At 37.8% G+C, this 23,709-nt stretch overlaps 1 protein-coding gene across 2 annotated transcripts; it reads left to right on the top strand.

Moving 5' to 3' along the window:
* The first annotated feature begins 623 nt into the window (after positions 1-623).
* map2k7 (mitogen-activated protein kinase kinase 7) lies at positions 624-22,219 on the top strand. Of its 2 annotated transcripts, XM_066661180.1 has the most exons (13): positions 624-935; positions 6,377-6,424; positions 9,979-10,123; positions 10,346-10,412; positions 10,823-10,936; positions 11,489-11,608; positions 11,736-11,843; positions 12,884-13,063; positions 13,191-13,271; positions 14,291-14,433; positions 14,606-14,651; positions 14,975-15,111; positions 22,116-22,219. In XM_066661180.1, exons 1-13 carry the CDS (start codon positions 788-790, stop codon positions 22,210-22,212), a joined length of 1,434 nt encoding a protein of 477 aa, XP_066517277.1. In that variant the 5' UTR covers positions 624-787; the 3' UTR covers positions 22,213-22,219. The 2 variants fall into 2 exon arrangements, with proteins under 2 accessions (XP_066517277.1, XP_066517278.1); XM_066661181.1 differs by lacking the exon at positions 6,377-6,424.
* Positions 22,220-23,709: the final 1,490 nt, after the last annotated feature.

Here is a 23,709-nt window from a genome sequence, read left to right as displayed (position 1 = left end):
CCGATTTATGCTTCTGTGTTGAAGTCTACGTCGTTGCTTGTATAAGTGGCTTACACCATTGGGAACATACTTGTGCTTGGTGTCTGCATCGCTTTGCATTTGAAGCCAGTAAAGACACATACACCCTTGCACGTTTTCCTGCCTGGGTTGGGCACTTCTTCACACAATCTGTGTTATCCAAACCAATGTTTGATGAAATACCTTGCCAAGAATGTGCTGCCGTATGGCAGTCTTTGTAGTGTGGTGAAGAGGAATTCATATTACTGGACTTCCTCAACTTTATCCATGTTCATCCAACTGCAGACTAATCATTTGTTGCAGTCTGCGTCACCACACCATGCAGTTACATTTCTGGGGATGTGCAGTCAGGCTACAGCATAGGGTATGTCATAGAGTGTGGTGTAGGGTGCACAGTTATGACATATAGCAGCATAAATTAGACTTTAGTGGGTTGGGGATATGGGGGGCAGCTCACATGATGCCCCCACATTCTTTGGGTTAAGTGACTGCCCATGTCCAGAGGGTTTAGTATTCAGTACACGCTTGAACTTAGTGTGAGCTGGTTTATAGAAATGAGCCATGTGTTCCTCGCCTTATTCTGGGAATTCGCTACAGTATCAAAATCGTTGACAACCCCCCACCCCATCCCCAGCAGCTTGTTTGTGTTCCTCCCTGTGTCTCTCTGTTGGTGTCTACCTCCTCCACTATCGTCGGTGGGGTGTGTGTGTGAGGGAGAGAGGGAGAGAGAGAGAGAGAGAGTGTGTGTGTTTAGAGCCGGAGCCGCTCGATGGTGCTGCTGAATTTTTCCAAGATGTCGTCGCTGGAACAGAGACTCTCCCGAATCGAGGAGAAACTGAAGCAGGAGAATAAAGAAGCGAGGAGACGGATCGACCTCAGCATTGACATGAGTCCACAACGCTCTCGGCCCAGGCCCAGTAAGTGTCCCCAAAGCAGTGTCCTCTCCTTGGACACACAGAAAACACACTCAGAGTGTGAGGAGACACTGAGAGAGCGCGAGACAGCGCTAACCTTAACCTTAACGAGCTACATAAACAAACACGGAAAACCGATCTCAGGATCACCGCCGTGTTCCGCTGACAGCTCGGTGACAGCTCAGTACGATTTGAATTCAAATAAAACTGGACAAAGCACACGTATGGACACGTCTTCTTAAAGAAGAAAACGGTTTAAGTACAGTTTCTTCTCGTTTGTGTTCGTTAGCTGCGCGGCTACTTTAGCTAAACAGATTAGCAGGCCCCCGCTCCACTCTCCCGTCATGACACGAGTAACGCTCGCAGATTTAGTGGGATTTTTAGGTTATACTTACTCTATTTTAACTGCTCAATAAATTAGGGCATTTGCTTGGGCAGTTTAAGCGTTTAGCCTTATTTTCGAGGTGAAACACACGGTCAAAGTCCAGCTTAAACAGTCTGAAATGGTTTAACGGTTAGATTTTTCTGATTTTTCGTTCCACCTTAAAACAGCGCAGCGGTTACGTTTTGACATTAAGTTAGCCGGGGTATATTTTAGCTATACCTCCTGACAAATGCTCTAAATTTAGGCTGATAGTTAACTGCTTTCTAACTCATTTTATATGGGTGTAACGTTAGGTTACAGGCGCGAATACAACAGGACTTGACGTGTCAGAAAGACGACACGAGACTGGCTCCAGCTTCATCGGTTTCTTGTCCTGTATTTCGCTACATATCAGGGTTTACATCTGTTTAAAGCTTAAAGTAGCCATCAGCACAACATTGAACCTCGATTAATGCTCTCTGGTGGGATGAAATATGGCAGCAAATGACATCTGAATGGGTTTTAACCTAGGAAAACTTAAGTGTGGACCTGAACAGAGATACTTTAATTCTTATTTGTTTTTTTTTTCCTATTCAGATATTTCTGAACCTGGTTTGCAGGGCTCTGTAATGCCTTAGTCCACTTTTAGTATGAGAACAACCAAGCAAACACGTTTAATTACTAAATATGAAGACTATACTAATGCTATTTCTTTTGAACTGCATCTACAGCAAAGGGGTTTTGTGAAATAAAGTTGCTGTCCAGGTTTAGATGCCTCTAAAGTGTGCACCAATATAAATTGTAGGCTGATCCCCGTCCCCGATATTTGTCATTAATATTTCTGCAATACACACGTTGACACAAACATTTTTGAGATGTAAAAAAAAATAGGGCTGTATTTGCCTGGATTAGTATTTCAGAGAATTACAGAAATCTGTTGTGGATTAAAGGGCAGTACAATGTATAAAAATATATTTGGGCACTTGAAACCCAGTGTTGCCGAATATCTTGCTCTTCTGAAGTCCACGTTTATATTTTGCTGGTACCATTTTTATTCAGATATTACTGCATGTCACTAGTTATTATATGCGATTCCCCAGCTCAGTTAACTTAGCTGCCAGTTTTATTGACTCTTTTAAATAATGAGGTTTGACTTACAGCCTAATCCCAGGAGGCTCTATTTCAGTCATGTCCTGTGAAATTCTTCATTTATGTGGTCTGTTCTTCATCTGCAGGGTTTGCTTGTGTGTGTTAAAGTCATACTCTGTATAAAATGAAACATGTTATTGCCATTATGTGGTAAACATGCTCTAGAGTGAGACTGACTGGTTTAAACCCTGCTGATGATGTACCTGGTAGGTGAAAGTAACATTTAAAAAACTAAAGCCAGTTTGGACAGATTTTATTTATTTATTTCGCTCTGACTTGTAATTGCAGAGGAAAGCCAAATGGAATCTGAATTCTACATCTGTGTTTATTTCTCAAACTCTGAGATGATCCCTGTATGACGTGTAATGCATCCTGGGTATTGTAGTGAAGGTCAAATGATGGACACAGACTTGGTGAATTTGGAGATTACTGAGTGTTGGTCGCCAATGGAAAATGTGATTACTACCTTGGATTTTAACTACGTGTACTCCCACCCTTATTTGGATTACCAGACGTACTGCATCTTGCAGTGTTATCATCATCATCTTTGCAGGTTAATCTGTTTCAGGGTGGTGGTAGTGTTACTGAGGAGTAAATTATTTTCTTTTTACTAATATTTAGCCAATTGTGTGTTTCTGTGCTGAATGTTATTTTATACGTCGGTGCATATTTGCCTTTCCTTCTTTGACTATGTTATGTTCACTAAGAATGGTATATGGAGTGGCAGGTCATGTTTTTTCTAAAACACTACAGCATTCCAGCAGTTGTTTTGCTATTGCATTTTGTGAATGTTTTTTTTCTGTGTGGGCAATATATAGCAAATCTATAACATAAGGATACTTGAAACTGTTTTCATATTTCACTGTATGATATTTTGTGTGTTTATATGGAACTCTTTTGGAGCCGAGTTGAGGGAACAATATATTTCATTTGTGGGAATGATGCGTAGTAAAGAGAGATTTAAACATAAATCATTCCCACGCCTTATAAAAAAATTCTTATGATTTAAGTCATTCCCACACTATCATGTCATTCTCATATGAATTATTTATAAATTGTTTGCACGCCTTTATTTATTGTGATGTCACAAGCAAGGCGATCAGTTCTGTGAGCTTTTTGAATGCAGTACAGTATGGAGAGAGATTAGTCTCAAAATAATTTACAAATGCGTAAATGTTAATCCACAAATTAAACACAAGTCACAAATATGTTTCACTGTTCACAAATCAACACATCCCAATCTGTGTCTCACAGTCTGTACAATTACAGTTAAATTCATAATACATGTTTTTGGTTTTCATAGATATATATCACAATTTTATGAAAAATAAATAAATTTGTTTAAATTTACATTGCAAATATTTGTAAAGTCGAAGTCTCGAATTTAAAATTTATTTGTAAATTGTTGAATCTGCGTTTGTGGATCTAGTCACTCACGTGTTTTCTATAAAGTGTATTTGTTCATTTGCTCTTGTGGGTTTTTGGTTTTTCAGACTTTGCTTTCGCACTTCACCCGATCCAAATACAAATGCAGCCTGATCCAGAAATGTGGCCAGCAGGCGAACAATTGGTCCCCCCAAGTGTTTCAGGACTGACCTGTTGCTCTGAGGGCCGCAGCAAAACAACCCCCTAGTGGGCGGGACTGTAACTCTATTGGTTGCTGCAGTAAATGCCTGAATAAAAGTGATGACCAATGAGAAGCGCATTTTCAGTTTAGGAGCCGTGGGATTTTTGCCCCTCCCTTCAGTGCAATACGCAACACGGCTTTTAGTGTCCAAATACGGGATGATTTTAAAGTATTTTGTTTGACAAACCTAGTCTACAACGAAATTAGGGATGTTCTGCTGGACTTTAACGTCGTTAAATTTAGGGCACTTTCAAAAGTTCCCCAGTGATCACCCACTCCTAAGGGTCTGTGACGTGACTTTTTGTTCAAACATGAACATGAAATGTTGCGCAAACCTTTAAAAATATATGCAATGTAAATTTAATGTGCTTATGAATGTAATTGTACAAACTGCAGACTGTGAGACACAGATTGGGATGTGTTCATTTGTGAACAGTGAAACATATTTGTGACTTGTGTTTAATTTGTGGATTAACATTTACGCATTTGTAAAGTATTTTGAGACCAATCTCCCTCCATAGAACAGTGCTTTGTCTTTATCTGTATATAATAGTATAGTATTGAAATTGAAGTACTAACAAAATTGTGTTCTTTTAATGTGTTCAATTCTGGCTGGGCTACTATACGTTGTGTAATACCGATTGGTACAAATTAGATTTCTTGAACCTTGTTTTACATCAAGCTTGTCGTCTGTAATTTTTTAATTTCTTTGCTTTTTCAGCAATCACAGGCAGAAACGTTTCATGTGTGGTTTCAAGCACACACACTGCTTATTTTGACAGACTGCAAAGAATAGACTTGTGTGGAATTAGATGAGAAAAGGGAAAAAACATGAGCCAAGGTGCACTTGATGCCCCCATCCTGGTGCTTGCAGTATGTGGCCAGTGGAGTGCCACAGAAGGGTTTTGCCAGAGTCAGTGTTATGCTCCAGAGGTGAAGTGACAGCATCTGGTCTTTATTATATATACAGGGGGTCCTTGACTTACGACGTTGATCCGTTCCTACGTCACGTCGTAAACCGATTTTTGGTGTAAGTCGGAACATACGTACATACTGTACATAAATAACATACTGTAAGCACTTATCCTATCCTAACACCTATCCTCCTCGGTGTATTCTTCCGCCGCGCACACCAAACAGGAAGTTCGCGTTACGACGTTTCGGACACAAAACCACTTAATTCGAAACAAGGCTTTATACAGGAAATGGGAGATGTGTCGTAACCACTAAACATCGTAACTCGGGACTGACGTAACCCGAGGACCTCCTGTATAATGATATTCTGACTTGTTTCCATAATGACTCAGCACAGCAACTACTTTGTGTTTGTTTGATTATTTACTGAAAAGATTTATAGTTACTTTTTGTACAATTGTTTCCTTTAGCTATTTATATGCACACACTACATTTTCTGCACTGGTTTTGTGGTAGATTTTTATACGACATTATTTTACACAAAATCAGAATATCGGTAAATTACTGTTGTTTCCAAAATAAGCAAATGTTTACTGATTTCTTTTTTCAGTTTATAATTGAATATTTGAAACTGTAGAAGTAAAATAAAACTTTTTAATAAGTAATATTTTAATGCTACTAATATATATTAAATATATTTTAAATGATTAATATATTTTTTATTTTGTTGCATTAGTGTGTTTTTTAAATTGGTAAAAGTATTTTTCAGTGTTTTGTTTTTATCGCCAAAAATATCGTTATCACCAAAACACCCTGAAATATCGGGATATTACTTTAGGGCCATATTGCCCACCCCTTATATGCGCTCTACCATTGCAGTGTGGCAGCTTTTATAATACCCATTCGTAATTACTCCTGTAAATAATATATTTGTCTTGCTGCAAAGTGATTGCTCTGCTGTTGCTTTCTCTTAGAGTTACTGCCAGGATGGGCAAGCTTCAAAACAGTCATTAATTGTTAATTATTTTTATAATTATTATAATCTATAGTACATACTATATTTCTGTGTGAAAATAATGTAAGAATATTTGAAGTCTGAGCATAGAGGGTTATTCCATGATTTTGTTAGACAGGCTTTGCTTTGTTGGCCTATAAGCGTCAGTACACGCTGAAACAACTTTCACTCAATGTAATGTTGAAGCTGCGTTGATTTTGTGTGTTCAAAGTTTGGTGTAAATGAAAGGGAAAAAGTAGATCACAGGAGTGTGCGGGATGTGTATACGTGATTGCGGTAAACAAGCCGTCAACAAGCAGTGTGTGTGCGAGTGCGAAAGTGTGTGTTTGTTTCTTTCAGTAATGAGTGTGTGTGTTTTTCTCTCCTGTATCTAGTCATCGTGATCCAGCTCAGTCCTGCTCCAGCCCCCTCTCAACGCGCAGGTACCATTCACTAAATCACTCACTGCCACTGCATCTCTCTCTCTCGCTCTGTCTTTTTTTTCCCTCCACGTCTCTCTATTACTGTATATGTTTTTCTCAGCTTCACTCCCTTTTTCATACTTAGTCTATTTTTCCTCTTTCTCTTCCACTGTTTCTTCCATATCTCACTTTCACATTTCGCTCTTTCCTCCAGTCTTTCCCACTTTCCACTTTCACTTTTCCTTCCTCTCTTTGCTCATCAATCCCCATCCATTCCCAAGCACAGTCCTACATCTTACATCATCATTTCATTGCATTTCATCATTTATTGACACCGTAAAATCAGAAAAATGAACAGAGTTCACTCCAAGCATCATTCTCCATTACTGAGGACGTTGCTGTCTGCGTGCATCATTTTTCTTTGACCCCTTTTTCTACTTATAAACCTTCATAAACCTCTCTCCTGCGCCTTCTGTGCTTCACGTCACTCATTTTCTATATGTCCATTTCTTCCCAAACACCCTCCTTTTGCTAGAGTGAGTTTCAGTGGCAGAACTGTGTGTGAGTGAGACTGTGTGTGGATTGGAGAATGTATTTATTAACACATTTTAATGGATGGACAGCGAAGTGCATGACAGCTGTAACTGCACGGCTCAGTTGTGAATACACGAAAACAGACATGTTTAATTGGGGTGTTAAGATACACACAGATTTATAATTGTTTTTTTTAAACTGAGAGTTGCACAGTGTTGTCCCCTGTGAATTTATTATTTTGACTTTATGCTGTAAAATATTTGCATGTGTTTGGCAGATGTTAGTGACCCCATTTATTCACTCGGTTTCCAGGCAACCTGACATAAGGTGTTCTCAAATGTATATTTGACATATAGTCAACTGCAGTCAGCAACTGCCATTGAAAACAAAAAAATAAAATTGTAATTATGCATTTATTTTAATGAAAAAAAAAAAACTATAGGGTTATTTTCATTAAAATAATAGCATAATTCCACATTTTACACACATTCTACTGTGAGGCTTGTGTATCCTTTCACCCCTAATGTAGACACGCAATCTAATATACACATTTGGCAGGGCACCTGAAGAGGTTGATTTTTGCTGGGTGTGAACTAGTCTAGCCTTTTTCCTTTCTCTGAATTGCTCTGTCTATTTTTTTGGTCATATTTCTGTCTTTCTGAATGCCTGGCAGTTTTCAGCGCTTGGATGCCAATTGAGAAAAAGCGTGAATGTATGTGTGTGTCCAGCAGGTGTCTGAACTTCGGGTGTATGTTGCTCAGTTGCCTGACTGCACTGACTAACCCACACTAACTGAATCTCTTCCACACACAGGTTTTCCGATGGAGGAAATTGGAAGCATTGTGATTTCCTTTTTTTCCCCCCTCCTCTCTTTTCTCAAACACATTTTAAGGTTATCTCTACATAACTCCTCCACCTTCTCTTAGGATCTGTTCAGTCAAGACAAATCTATTGGTATTGATGCTGTACTCTTGAGATTTCAGCTCACCAGCAACACACCACTTATGAAAGTTGTTAAAACGTGACTCATTCACAGTAACCTTATCCATACCCCACCCACAAATACAAGGTTTGGAAGGTTATATGAGATTCACACTAACTTCAAAATAATCTCTTTGAAAAAGCTAATAGTACATATTAGAGCTGGGTAATGTGGCCAACAAAGTATATATATATATATATATATATATATATATATATATATATATATATATAATGTGCACATGCTTAAATTCACGAGGAAATATTTCACTGGAACAATAACAGTTACCACAAAAGAGTAATGAAATCTATGTCTTGTGTCATGAAAACCTTTATAGGGCATTACCACCTCAAGTGTTTAAAGCAACAGAAAGAGTGAAAAGATTATGAAGAGTTGAAATAAATAAATCAATAGTCCCAAGTGCTGAACTGTAAACATATTGCAACTACCACATTAGAAGGCTTAGAATAGTGGAAGACTTGTAACCGTGGGAAAGCTAGAACAGTTTCACTTCTGCATATTCATTCATTGTCTTTAACCACTTAGCCAGTTCAGGGTCGCGGTGGCTCTGGAGCCTACCCGGAATCACTGAGCACAAGGTGGGAACAGTTCCGCACTTGGAAGTGTTTATTTATTTATCTATGGTGTTGGATCCTGTTTAAAAATTTGCACAGGAATGGGAAAATATTTCCTGGGAGGAAAATACACTTTAAGTAAAGAAAAACCCACCTTGTGTGAGGACAGTCAAGACTCACTGCTCGGGTTCTGCGTTTGTGCTCTGACAGAGGGTTGCCATACTAGGAAGAAAACACCCCAAATACACTCAACAGGAGATATACAAGCACTTGAATTAAACCCAAAGTTTATCATCAATATCGAGCAAACATTAATCACAAAACAAAGCAAGTTTGTTTTATCGCACAGCACTTGTGTATATATAGATTAAATTAAGCTTTGTCAAATGATGCTTATAAACAATAATACATTCATAGATTCAAAACACAAATCTTTAGTCACAAGTGAAAAATTAGAAACTTTACAGTCCATAAATGGGATTCTCTTATGGATATTTCACCTGATTTTTGAAATAGTTGACCACATTCTGAAAAATGTTTTGTGCTACGATTTTCCTGTAATGTACAATTTATGTCTGCACTCTAAGGCTCGTTCAACATCAGCTGTGGAAGGGAGCTTTTGTGGGTGGAGCATAGAGAGGTCTAGCAAACACATTCCTGCATTTTTGAAAAATTATCACCAATACCAATTAAAGCGATCCAAAGGATGGGTGTTTCCTCTGCCCAGATGCATGCTGGGATGTTGTTAATGCTTGCTCCAGTGGCTGGTGTTGCACCTCACGTCTTTTGTTATGTTTCATTTTTTTGTACTTCTGTTGAGGGGAAAGATCTGTGACATGAGGTCAAGAACAGCAATTCAAAGTGTAGGAATTTGAATTCAGTAACTCAGACACACATTTAGAATAGCAGTGACAAAATGGTTTAATTGGGTTACAGAATGTTAGACCAAAAATCTACCAATTAAAGTAGTACATTTTTCTTCTAGCCTTAATTATTCCTAAATATTATTCATAAATGATTGATCTGTAAGATGTCTTGTGTTTGAAGTTGTCCTCTTCAGCTTTGTACTATAGCTATGAGGTTAATCTGTCTAACGAGATAGAACCTTGTTCTAGCCCAACAATTAGCATTTTGAAAATCTGCATACCTAAATCATCACACATTTGCCTTAAGAGTTCTAACTAATATCGCCTGGACTTCCCATAGTATCACATACTGTTTCGTTTTTTTTTTTAAACAAAGAATGAACAAAAGTCCTATTTTAAGATGTCTGCATAACGAAGCAAACTTTAGACACCAAACTTGTCTTGCCTTGGTTATTTTTAGGCAAAGAGAAAAGTGTAAGTTATATATATATTTATTTTATTTACAAAAAATGATTTTAGAAGCAGTGACTAGCTGTCCTAATGGTGACCCATTTCTGATTCTGTCTCTCCTCCTTTTTTTCCCATTCCCCCTTGTCCTCCTGGTGTCTGTCCACTCAGCTTTGCAGTTACCACTGGCCAACGATGGCGGGAGTCGTTCCTCCTCCTCAGAGAGCTCACCCCAGCACCACTCGTACCCCAGCAGACCCAGACAACTGCTCACGCTGCCCACACCACCATACGGCCTGCAGAAGAGTTTGGAAAAGTATGCTGTAGACACATAAATATAGACATTGTCTCTACAAATAGGTTAATAGTACTCCCCTACTGTACAAAACAGATGGCAACACCCACTTATGATCTTTGATCTTAGGATCAAAATGGTAGAGTTTGTTAATTCAGTGCATAATGTAAACAAAAGTGATGGCCCTAATAGATAAACTGTGTTCTGGTTTATTGGGCCTAAATGCCATTCTGTTTTTTACAGTGCTGAAATAGACCAGAAACTACAGGAAATCATGAAACAGACGGGTTACCTGAAGATTGACGGACAGGTGAGATTCACCAGTTAGTTTTGATATTCATATAAATGTGAACGTGCATTTATTTGTTTTTGTACAATGTACCGTGAACTCTGTCTTCCACATCCAACCCATCCGTGGCGGTGAGAACACCCACACACAAACACACGCACAATAAAATGTATTTGAGGCAGGGGAAGGGCAGCCTTCACTTCCCCACCCACAGTTTTCCTACCGACTTCTCTAACCGTTAGGCCAGGACTGCATCTATATGTAGCCAAACATACTAAAACCAGAATCTAAAAAGGATGGTATTCCATATCCTTTCAGAATTTCTGTATAATATAGTCATTAAGTTAAATGAGTAAAAGTGAAATGATGCAGTGTAGAGAAACTTGGAGACAGATTAACGCATTGATTCTATGTTGGTGTGTACGTAACAGCGTTACCCTGCGGAGGTGACGGACTTGATCAGTGAAGGGGAAATTGGCAGCGGCACCTGTGGACAGGTGTTTAAAGTCCGCTTTAAGAAGACCGGCCATGTCATTGCTGTAAAGGTAACTGCACACATTGACTGTGAGACACTTGCAGCAAATCTGTGCTTATCTGTACTATAGACCTATGCATCCTCCGGTGCTAACTTCCTGATGTTATGTATAGGGTAGGGATCAGCTACCAGTATTTTCCTTGAAATTGTAGTTCAGTCTCTGTATTTCAGTGATAAATTCAGGCGATATATCTATGCATCATGCCATTTCTAGAAAAACAACAACAGCGTATTAGCAGCTGGGCATTAGGATGGAATTGTCAAGTTGTAATTAATTTTTTATTTTTAATACACGTGTTTCCTGTAGATAGTGGCTGATTCAATTTGCTCCTATATGAAATACTGCTTAGAGAGAGATACCCTTGTGTAGTGGGTTTTTTGTTTTGTACGATTGTTTATTTCTTTTTATCTGACTCTTTAATTACTGATCCAGTGCCCTCTATTAAACTCAGTGAGTAATTACTGTTTACTAAAAGTATCACTTCGAGCTGTTAGCGAGGGGTGTGTTTGTGAGCAAGGATGAGATTGTACAAGGTTGGAGGTTAATTTTTATCTGAAACAGCAAATGCGGAGGACGGGTAATAAAGATGAGAATAAGAGGATCTTGATGGATCTGGATGTGGTGCTGAAGAGCCATGACTGCCCATACATCATTCAGTGCTATGGAGCTATAGTCACCAATGTGAGTTTTACACATGTACTCCCCTTTTCACTCATATTTCTTCAGAATTTTATTTTGGTTGATGTGTGAAGTCATGATAAATATTGATTTTTGGTTTCTTTTAAATCCTGTGATTCACTGCTCAAAGACGGATGTGTTCATTGCCATGGAGCTAATGGGGACATGCGCAGAGAAGCTAAAGAAGAGAATCCAGGGTCCAATACCAGAGTGCATCCTGGGAAAAATGACCGTTGCGGTGAGGCTTTGCCTTTTTTCGTGTTTTTATAATTCCCAGCAAAGTTTATTTGTCTTGAAATGTAAAGATGCCGAGATAAGTTAACAATTTATGTATCTACAAATGCATGGATGCTGATGCGTAAAAACGATTACAATTTGGAAGATATAATCATTTGAAACTACTACTACTAATAATAATAATAAAAATCAATAGTGATGCATGATATATTGGCTGCTGACATATTATTTGACAATGTGTGGATTTTTTTAGTTATTGTTATTGTTAAGTCTGATATTGGAATTTTAGCTGATATTACACTGAAAACTTTGCAGATATGCACTGATGCCTGTAAATACACAACAATGTCTGCCATGTGGACGTTTTTCTGCAGAGAACAGTTTCTGGGATAAAAGTTTTCCATCGCTACGACAAATTTCCATTTTATTGTCGGTTTTAAGGGTGAAAACCTTATATTTAAAATATCCTTGACACTCAGTGTACGCACACATACACATAGCGATGTAAACACACACAAACACATCAGGTTAAACGACAAAGATACTCTCAACCCCCCACAGTGCAGAAGCCCTTTGTATATAAAAACACATGAAAATCAATAGAGGCATTCGGTGTCCAAATTTATTACTGAAACACGATGAAAAAAACATTACACACATTCGCTAATGTACACTCTCTCTCCCTCACTTGCTCTGAGCTGCTTTATGCCGCTCTCTGCCTCGCTCTCCAAAACAAACCCGGTGCTGCACTAACTAGCGCCCCTCTAGAAGCCATTCATGTGGTACCAGCAGTAAATCTCTGATTAAAAAATATAAATTAACAACAAATAATAAACTTAAAAGATAACATTAAAGTACATAAAATATACAGATACTGAAAGAAAACGGTTGTCCTATGAGAACCTATGATAAAAATAATTTTCCAATGTGTACTTGCTTGAAATACAAAAAGATACAATTATCGGTTATTAATTTCAATATTGATTACTCTAAGGTGCTAATTATTGGTGCATCCCTAACAATCAAACTTTCAATCTACAGATAGTGAAAGCTTTGCTGTATCTAAAAGAAAAACATGGTGTAATCCACCGAGATGTGAAGCCCTCCAACATCCTGTTGGATGCCAAAGGCCAGATCAAACTCTGTGATTTTGGCATCAGCGGCCGGCTTGTTGACTCGAAAGCTAAGACCCGCAGCGCTGGCTGTGCTGCTTACATGGCGGTGAGTGTACGGTAAAATATGTTATGTGTAAAGTGTTTCTGCATACTTATTTTCACATAGAATGTAAACATTTGACCATATGACTGTAATGTGTATGATTGTTTTTCCTGATATTGTGTGTTTTCAGCCTGAGAGAATAGACCCTCCAGATCCCAGTAAGCCTGACTATGACATCAGGGCTGATGTTTGGAGTCTTGGCATCTCTTTGGTACGTCTTCTACCTTGTTGCAAAAGATATCAACACAAACTTATTGCAGCACTGTATTGTATACAGCATTGCATCTGGAATCTCCTATACACCCTACAGCAATGCACACAGATCTGAATATACAGTGTAAATATAAGACTGACTGTGTTGTGTTCCTAACAATTAATTAAGTAATTAGTATGTTTCTGGTTTAGTTTAATTACAGGATTGCACTTTTAAGTCTTGTATTCGGTTATTTTAGAATTAGAAATTTGTGATAAGTGTCAGGAACACTGGCTCACTGATCACTGTACTTAAGTATGGTTAAGTGGCGTTATGCTGTTGATGGTTGACAAGGTTCTGTCCTGATTGTTTGTGTTGTATGCTTAATATCTTTATTAATTGCTTATCTGATTAACAAAATATTATAATTTGCAAACAGAAAAGAGAATTACAGCTTTTAAATTCAAAATGGATTAGAAATTTTATATTTTATTTATTTAATGTCACTGTGGTCAAGTGACTGTTGGTTGGTGCTTCTAGTTAGACTCTTTCTCCTCATCTTCCACCTCTGATTCTTTGCCACTGCACCTGTAGAAACCTGAAAGAGGCGTCAGGTTTTGCAGAGCTTCAGCATCATGCTTTAACTGCCAAAAAAAGAATGAGAAAACATCTGCTCTTATAGCAAGAATTAAACTGAAAATGATTTAGAAATGTATTAAAAATGGCAGTAAAATCACATATAACAAATAATAGAAAAGCTGTCCAAAAGCGTATTCTTCCCTTAAAACTCTATTGGTACTTGTGTATTTAAATATAGTGCAGGGAAAAGTCTTTTTACAATTTGGAGGATGTTTAAAGAACAGCTCAGATGTTTATAGAAAGCTACAGGACTCTGAAATATATATATATATTTTGCTTTTATCCCTGATTTCCTAGGTCTAAGAACAGTATATTTTATTACAAAACCACAAGATTAGGATTTTAATGAGTAAAGGTGTAGGACTTATGTTTTTTGATTTGTATCTCTTGTTCTGTAGGTGGAGCTGGCCACGGGACAATTCCCATATAAAAATTGTAAAACAGATTTTGAGGTTCTGACCAAAGTACTGCAGGAAGATCCACCTCTTCTGCCTCTCAGCATGGGATTCTCTCTGGACTTTCAGTCTTTCGTTAAAGATTGGTACATACAAACACACACAACAAAGGTTTTAGCTATGCATATACACACGTGCTTAATTTTTAAATGGATAATCTAGCTTTAAAATGGGAATTGGCCATGACAAGATTGGGTATAAAATAATATCATAAATATATAAATTAAAGTAACATGCATTTCTTCTTTGTTTTTGCAGCCTAACAAAAGATCACAGAAAAAGGCCAAAATATCACAAGCTGCTTGTAAGTGCCTTTCCTTGCTAAATAATATAAATGTAATGTAGTAATGTAGTAATGTAGTATGTTCCAGATGTTAACCCTTTGGTGTCTTAGCTTTTTTTTTTGACAAATTTTGTATACTTTCGATTTTGCCATCTTATACCACATTAAAAAATTCACTACTCCTGTTTCTCTCTCTCTCTCTCTCTCTCTCTCTCTCTCTCTCTCTCTCTCTCTCTCTCTCAGTATTTGCCCATCCCCCACCCCTTGCCATATTCAGTTTTGTCAAAGAGTTGATAGATTCCAAATTTTCTTGAAATATGACAAAGGTAACGTTTTCCCCACAGGAACACAGTTTCATCAGGCGTTATGAGGTGCTGGACGTGGACGTGGCTGGCTGGTTTCAGACTGTGATGGAGCGCACAGAGTCTCCACGTACCAGCCAGTGCTACAGCCAACACCAGCTCCACTCACTCTTCAGCAGGTAGCCAGACAGAAAGTGGTGGAGTGATGGATGGAGCAGGAAAGAGAGAGAGTGCGGGTTGTGTGTGGAGGTTGTGAACAGATAAAGGTGCTGGTCTAAAAGTTATCACAGAAAAAGACTGAGGGATGGATAAAGTGATTAATGGGCATGGATTGAGAGAGTAAAGGTGACAGCCTGACTGACAGACACGGGCAAGTGAAATGTAAATTTTAAATGTATTTATATAGCTATCTATCTGTCTACCTTCACACACACACTATATATATGTATATATGTGTGTGTGAGCGTGTGTTCTTTTTCATCCACCAGTCTATCAGGACGGACGTTCGTGTTAGCAGTAGCTAGTTTGTGCATGTTTACTTTTCATAGCCCCTATTTATAGTGTCATACACTTCCACTACCAACATAAGCTACAGTCCACTATACAGCTGTGAATATTATTGAATGAGGCGTTCACATACTTACATCACGTGTTCACTACAATCAGTGTAAGCCATAGGTGGCGACACAGTGTGTAGCCACTCTATAGATAGTGTACAGTAGTGTTGATTATTGATATCAAGTCATTTAGTACCATGGTCATTACTCCTCCATAGCCCCTTACTCAGGGACTGAACAGAGTAGTCTAACAACACTGAGCCAAGGTGAGTATGTGTTTGTTTGTGTGTGTAGAACAAGTCTTGTTAGACCTGCATTTAAGTACATGGCAAGTCTTAATATTTCCTGTACAAAACAGTACAGGAGGTTTAGGTAGTAAATGTATTAATAGTATCACTTTTGTGCAAACACTTCTAACAATCACAGAAGTTGTTTTTATCAAATGTTTTCTTTTGACTGACTTTCAGCACATCATGTATAGATTTGCTGGATAGACCTTGTTTAACTGTAAAGAAAAATGCAAAAAAAATTAGTGTAGCTTGTAGTGTTTTATGTAGATTACACCTTATATACACCTCAGGAGAGTAAACGGTATTCAAGTAGGAAAAAGTCTGGGAGAGTCTGTGATTGGAAGTCATTTGTTCAGAGGAAAGGCATCAGGCAAAATAAAGGGCCCCTGAGATCACACAGTGGTAGAAGCAGGTCATCGGACAAAAGGAGAAGAGTTGTCATGGTGACAGCTGTTTTTTTTAATTCACACTGAATAGATGTGAGGCAGGTGGAGAAATGGAGATGGACAGATGGATTGAAAAATGAGTGCAAGGGCCAAACAAAGATGACAAAAATTAGAAAACTGTTCCAGATCCAGCCCAACTCATCCATACATTAATCTGTTCTTCTTCCATCTACACTTTATCATTCTGTTCTTTGCTTTCCACGATTTAATTCTCTTGTAAAATGCATCCGATTTCCAGCAAACCAAAGCCATTTAAATTTTCACTGCTTTATCAGCTGGTCTATGCCAGTTTCAGCTGTTCATCAGTCTTTTTTCACCAGTCTACTCCACACACACTCACTGTTCATTGGAAATGTATTCCCAGAACCAAAGCTGTAGACCTTGAGACTTCACTGCTCCTCAAAGCCAAAACACTGCTAGACTGACTGAAGGAAGAGAGTGACGGAGAACAAAGGAGAGAATACAAAAACGGGGTTGTAAGTAACAGGACCGGGTATGTTGACTGGAATGGTCAGGATGGTAGAAAAGCTCTAGGAGATGGAAGGAGGAAAGTTACGAAAGTTGAAAAAGTGATTTAGAATTGATTTTCATTGGAAAGGGTTGTCACTGTTGCCTTGTATACGTTTGATTATTAATCAAGTAACACAAGGTATTTTATATTTTTATTTAATTATTTTTATGCCATAAAAAAACATCCATAACATCTTAAAGAGTAGAGTGTTAATACACTCTACATGAATTGTCACACTAGGTTAAGAAAATTTCAGGCTATCACTGTTATTTTGATCATTGATAGTGATGATTAAGCTGCAGGTAGTGTCACAGTCACACAGCTCCAAGCACCTGGAGGTTGTGGGTTCGATTGCCGCTCCGGGTGACTGTGAGGAGTTTGCTGTGTTCTCCCTGTGTCTGCGTGGGTTTCCTCCCACAGTCCAAAAACACGCGTTGGTAGGTGGATTGGCGACTCAAAAGTGTCCGTAGGTGTGAGTGTGTGTTGCCCTGTGAAGGACTGGCGCCCCCTCCAGGGTGTATTCCCGCCTTGCGCCCAATGATTCCAGGTAGGCTCTGGACCCACCGCGACCCTGAACTGGATAAACAGTTACAGATAATGAATGAATGAATGAATTATTAATAAATAGTTTTTTTTTTTTTTCCCTTTCCTATTAGGAAAGGCCAAACAAATAACTCTCATCACATTTTCTTTAAAAATCCTCTTAAAAGGACTTCCTTCAAAATGCAATAACATGCATTACATACATGCAAACTGTCTGTAATCAATGCCTGTTTATTGATTTATCAAGTTTAACTGAAAAATTGTGACAGCCCTACCACTCAAAGAGGAGAGACACAAATGAGGGAAATGGAATGTATGATCAGAAGGGTTTAGTAAGGTCTGGAAGAAAAGAAACTGGCTGGTGTGTGTGATGTCTTGAAGACGAGCAAAGACATGCAGGTTAGGACGTACCTCACTGAGGGGGTTTGATCTTCACTGACTACTGTGGTGAGGTGATTTTTGCTGGACGCTGCATAAAAGCTTTCAATGGTATCATACCAATGGACTTTTTTTTTTATTGCTAGGGACAAATTAGTTTGTGTTATTTTTACACTTGTATTGATCATATTGAGTCTTTTGTTGATTATTATATTTATTTATTGTTACTGCTGCTGCTGCTACTTTTGCTTTAGATGATGCTGTTTTGTTCCCCAAAGGACATTTTTGTTTTTTTTTCCTTCCACAAAACCAAAAAAAAAAACATAAAGGCTGCAATGTCTGTACATTTACCAAATACATTTAAGGATGACTGTAAATGGAGATGATTAAACCATGGGAGAAACGTGAAAAGAGAAGAGTGCGAAGCTAAACTAAACTACAATGCGCTCATACACATCATAGTTTTAGCTTGGAATTGTCACCATGGTAACCCACTGTTCACACCACAGGCAGTTGGTAGAATAAGTATTAAAGACACAGTAGACACCTAGTAGTCATGTCTATATATAAGAGCTATATTTCTCTGGTAGTCCTTTAGGTAGGTGTGTTTTGTAATGGACATAGCTGGTACCGTCCTGTGGTTTCTCGACTTCTTAAAACTTTTTTGCAGTTTTATTAAAGAAATTTAGCGAACTAGATTCAAGGGCACTCTGGTTCAAAAATATTTTTTTAAAGTGTAAAACTATAATACTCATTCCCTCAATATAAACATGTGTATAAATATTGTAATTATTTGATGTAAAAAAAAAATGTCAGTCATCAGTTGTCATTTATATAGAGGGAATATGTAAAGCCATGTGGACCAAAATTAGATACTTTCTTAATTACACCCTTAAAAATGATGGTTCTTCACGGTCAATTTAGTAAACAAAAATGGTTTTATAAAGAGCGGTGAACACTTAACCCTTTGAGTGATGATTAAAGTGTTCTTTAGATTGATGGAGAATGTGCTATAGATGGTTGTAGATAGCACCTTTTAGAAAAGGGTGTCTTATGGCACTAAACTTTGTGTTCATGGTTCTATATAGAACCTTTTCTTTACTTAAGAGCCCTTGAGGAACAATACATTTTGTTTGACCTTGTTTGATATGGATACTTTTACCTGGGGAGTTCTGCAGTTTGAATGGTTACCAATGAGCCAATGCTAAATTTATTATATCATGGAATTCAAAGGGAGTTTTTTTTTTTTTTTTTTTTTTTGTGTGGTTTGGAACAATTAAATATTAATCTTACACCTGATGATCTGAGGTGTGATGGGGAATTACCCAGACCCTATTTATTCCTTTATAGATCAGCCAGCCAAATCCTTTACAGATACATTACCAGAACCTCCTCTGGTAAAACTTTTCCAGTGTGTGTACATATATACATTTTTTTTTCTCTTTCTTCTTCTAAATGGCTTCAAAAATGGTCCCACTGTCATTAAGAGTTGGATAATTTTTTTTGTTACCCCTTTGGAGATTTAAGGTTTAGCTCAAACAGAAACAACACTTTTTGCCATTAACACTTGGGATTTATATTAATCTGCTGTAAAGAGGTAATGTATGTGATAACTTTACAGATCCCATCTGAGTGTATCATACTTCTGTTTCTTCACAATTGGTTGTAGAGTATAGCAGACACTTGCCCAAAATAATGTAACGTGTGTCAGTTTGTCAGTCAGTCCCTTGCTCTTTCAGTCCGTAGACCTTTCGAACATGACGTTATCCACCAAAGGTGTCATTGATGAACAAATTCAACTGCGTTTGGTTTTTACTGATTACCTGCTTTCAATATCAATGTAATGGCTGACGATGCTGAATATTATTACGGTGACATTGATGCCTTTCTTTGCCTAGTGAGGTAGGGGGTGGGGGCTGCTTACTGTAATTGTTATGCTTGCGAGGTAGATGCGGGTAGGGGACATGTGTTTAATACAGCATCAAGCTGTCAGTCACACAAACGTGGGTTTTAAATCCCTCTAGCCCTCTGAAACCAAAAGTTTGTGAATAAGAACCCTAGTAATCAGAGCTGTAAGCGCTGTGTCATTAAGGGTCTCTAACCTTGTACCATTTGAATATATGTTAAATTTGATTGATTTGAGTTGTTTTCTAACCCATTTCTTCACAACGTAGCAGTACATGACCTCAACCATTGAATGAGGAGATGAGTAGATATTAATCAAGCGTTTGCCGCTGCTTGAGTAGAATTAGATGTTGCGTATGCCTGTGTTGGGGGTGCGTGTGCGAGTTTGTGGCAGCGGCAACACTTCTTTTTGTTTGTTTTTTGGCGCTCAGGCATGTACTCCTCCGTTGCAGTATGATGGGAGTTGTTTGATTTCCCCATCTCTACGTAAACCAAATATTCACTATGCAGTCACTCGAATCAAGTCAGCTTGCATTAGCCCTAAAGACTCCTGTATATACACACACCACAAAAGGCAGAACCGCGGTTAGAGAATCTCAGTACATTCTGTTTCTTTAATTTTCTCCCGAAAAAAGCAAGTGAAATGATTTTGTTTTTTATTATTATTATTATTTTGCCTTCAGCTAGTACGGAGAAAATTGAAGATGGGTAGAAAGAGAGAGATTTTGTTATTTTCTGCTTGGTTTCTATGTTTTTGAATGAGCTGACAAATATTTAAGGATTGTATCGGGGCAGGGGAGTGGGTGGGTTTTAACGGGTTAGATCTGGGATTAGTTTGTCCAGTGCTGTATGTATATCAATTGCATGTTATGATCTCTGATGTAACTGCCATTGATTTTACACTTTGTTTGGGAGGGGAACTAGGGATGGGAAGGGGGGCATAAAACAATCTTTATTTATGATTTTTACATATATAAATATATATATATAAATATATTCTGTACTTTTTTGTTTTTGTTCTCAAGATATTTGTAGAAAAAGACACACTTTTGCCTTTCATGTCTCCTTGTTTTATTTTTATTTTTTTGTTGTTGTCATTTGTGTAGGTTCTAGATCTGTTTTCCTGTGTGGCATCCTAGAGTTTTGAGAGCGTTTGGAGTGTCTTTTTTTATATATATTTAGAAACCAAAACTCTTTTTAATTTCTTTTTCGGTTTCAATCCATTTGCAAGTTTTATTTTATGTTTCCTGTACTGTGTTTGTTTTATTTTATAATATTATATTACTGTTATCTTCAGGGTTAATATCACACCAAATTGAACAAAGACATCGGGTGTTGTGAGAGACGGGCATAGACTTGTAATCTTTGGAGTCTTTCTTCAGGAACAGTAGTCAAAGGTGTGTCTTTTTCTTTTGGAGCTGAGCAGCGATTCATTGCTTGTTTTTTTTTTTTTTCACCCTGTAATATTGACTTTTTATATCTGACCATTTTATCCCAAGTTTAGCTCCATCGATGTGTAGCTAGGTTTTATTATCTTGAGCCGTTATCAGGTTCCTTCATGCTGTATAGAGCTAAATGGTTAGAGTGTGTCTTTATCATGTGCAGATGTCATCATTCATAGCTGCTGTTGCACTGGAGTGTTTTCTGTATGATGTGATGGAACAGAGGTCCGTTGAAATTCAAGTTCTGTTTGATTCACACTGATGAACTTTTGCGAAAGCGCCTTTCAAATTGGAGTAGATGGCTCTGTTTAAATCGGATAAATTCTGATCCTTCGCTATCTCGCTTTGGACTTGTAGTAAACTCTAACGACGTCGGTGTCAGTGGTTTAGCTCGGGTACTGTTTTCCGTTGTTGGCATCCGTGTGATTAAGACGTCCCAGTACTGTAAAGATTTCACTGATAGACATGCTTTTGTGCCAACGACTGTAATTAGAGCGCTTTGGATTTCTGGTTGTTTAATATTACAATAGTCTGTCTATTGGGATTAGTTTGGTTTAATCTAACGAATTTGGTATCGCAAGTAGAAAACCATATTACAGTGTCAACAACCTTCAGTTTCAGCTCGCTTATCCTGGGAAGTTGTCTGCCATCTTTAAATTACTCTGATTAAAAAACAAAGAGAAGTATCCTGAACTTTTATTTTACACAAGGCACAACCATTACAGCTTTATCAACACTTTTTGTTTCTCTTTCTATTATTTCATTTATACCCCTTTTAGTCTTGTTTCCTCAATATTTCAAATGAAATAAATGCCATTATATTGTGAATACCTCAGGATTTTTTGAAAAAAAAAAAAAAAGAAAAACATTTAAAAACTTAAAACAAATAAATACAAAAAAAAACTTCCACAAATGTTGTTGTTGAGATTTTTTTATATACACAAATCAGCCATAAGACTCTGACCACCTCCTTGTTTCTACACCGTCCATTCTCTCAGCTCCACTGACCAGACAGAAGCACTTTGTAGTTCTACAATTAGAGCAGGTATGTTTTGACTGTTAGATCATTTTCTGTGCTGAAAAGTATGAACATGTGCTTTCAATGCTGCAGAGGTGCTGACAATGACATCTTCAGGGGCCATGCTGTGTCTGAGCAAAACACAGTAACACTTCACCACCACCTCAGTGTCTCTGCAGTCTCTGAGTGAATCAACCATCACATAAACAGACGGTGAGAGTAGAAACGAGGTATTATACAGTTACACTTCCTGTTTGTGGCACATTACTAAATGGGGGGGGGGGGCTTTTCAAGATGGGTGGTGACCATGGTGGCCATTTTGGATCCAATCTTTTGTTTTTTCAATGGGAAGAGGTCATGTGACGCATCAAACTTATTGGGAATTTTATAGGAAATTTGTTTTAACGCAACTTTATTCTTTCATGAGTTATTTACAAGTTTCTGACCACTTATAAAATGTGTTCAAAGTGCTGCCCATTGTGTTGGATTGTCAATGCAACCCTCTTCTCCCACTCTTCACACACTGATAGCAACACCGCAGGAGAAATGCTAGCACAGGCTTCCAGTATCCGTAGTTTCATGTCCATAAATATATAACTTAAATATCCTACTGTGTGTGTGTGTGTGTTGTTTTTTTTTTTTGTTTTTTTTTGGCTTGAGCACCCGGTCCCAAAAAATCTGTGACTCAGACCTGAGATTTGGGACTCATGAACGTTTTTTGCGTAATAATGTAATTTATTATTATTGTTTTCTTAATGTATATCTTTCGTGTTTGTTTGACGACCTGCGTTCATTTCCCTCCCTGCCATACGAAACTCGGCGCATGCGCGCAGCTAGCTACAGGTTTCAGCACTGACCAACGGCAGCAGCGAATTCACCCGCTGGAGCTGAGCCTTTTGTTGTTACAAAATATACTCTTTTTTAAATGAATAATTATTGGTTACATTTTGCTGGATATTTATTTATAGTATTATTCTGTAGGCTACATATTTATTTGTAATTTTCTGGTTAATTTAGCCGACTGCTGTTTATTTTTACTATGCTGTCTGCAGCAAAGCACAACCTACAGAATTAAAGGTACTATATTTTCATTCTTATTAAAAATAAACAGCCCGTTTTAATAATAATGTCCCAAACTGGTCCAAAGCCCCCGTGCCTCAGCCAAGTGCTAATTCGAGGCAACCACAGCTTTCCTTTCGTTTCCATCAGAGCCGTATACACAGAGAGAGAGAGAGAGAGAGAGAGAGATGCGTCAACACCGTTTAAATCCAATAGAGCGGTGAAGAAAGAAAGAACACCTGCACCTCGAGTCTCAACGCCCTGGGTTTGGCCTTGTTCCTTTTTTAATAAAGCAAATAAACTTCCCAATGGTGTGTTCTTTGCGTGAAATGTGCAGGTGTTTGAACATTATTTTACCTTTTATTTGTTGTTGTAATCTTTAATATGGTAACGGAGCTTCATTCAACTAAATTGAAACATTTTTTTTTATTTATTAATTGTGGTAATATGTGCATGGTAAAATATTTTTTGTGTTCAGTCATGTACAGGTGCTGGTCATAAAATTAGAATATTATGAAAAAGTTGATTTATTTCAGTAATTCCATTCAAAAAGTGAGACTTGTATAATATACTCATTCATTACACACAGACTGATATAATTCAAGTGTTTATTTCTTTTAATTTGATG

The sequence above is a fragment of the Hoplias malabaricus genome, chromosome 2 (assembly GCF_029633855.1).
Source record: "Hoplias malabaricus isolate fHopMal1 chromosome 2, fHopMal1.hap1, whole genome shotgun sequence".
Lineage (NCBI taxonomy): Eukaryota > Metazoa > Chordata > Actinopteri > Characiformes > Erythrinidae > Hoplias > Hoplias malabaricus.
The sequence above is the reverse complement of the archived record's forward strand: the minus strand, read 5'-3'. Positions and strand labels throughout refer to the sequence as shown.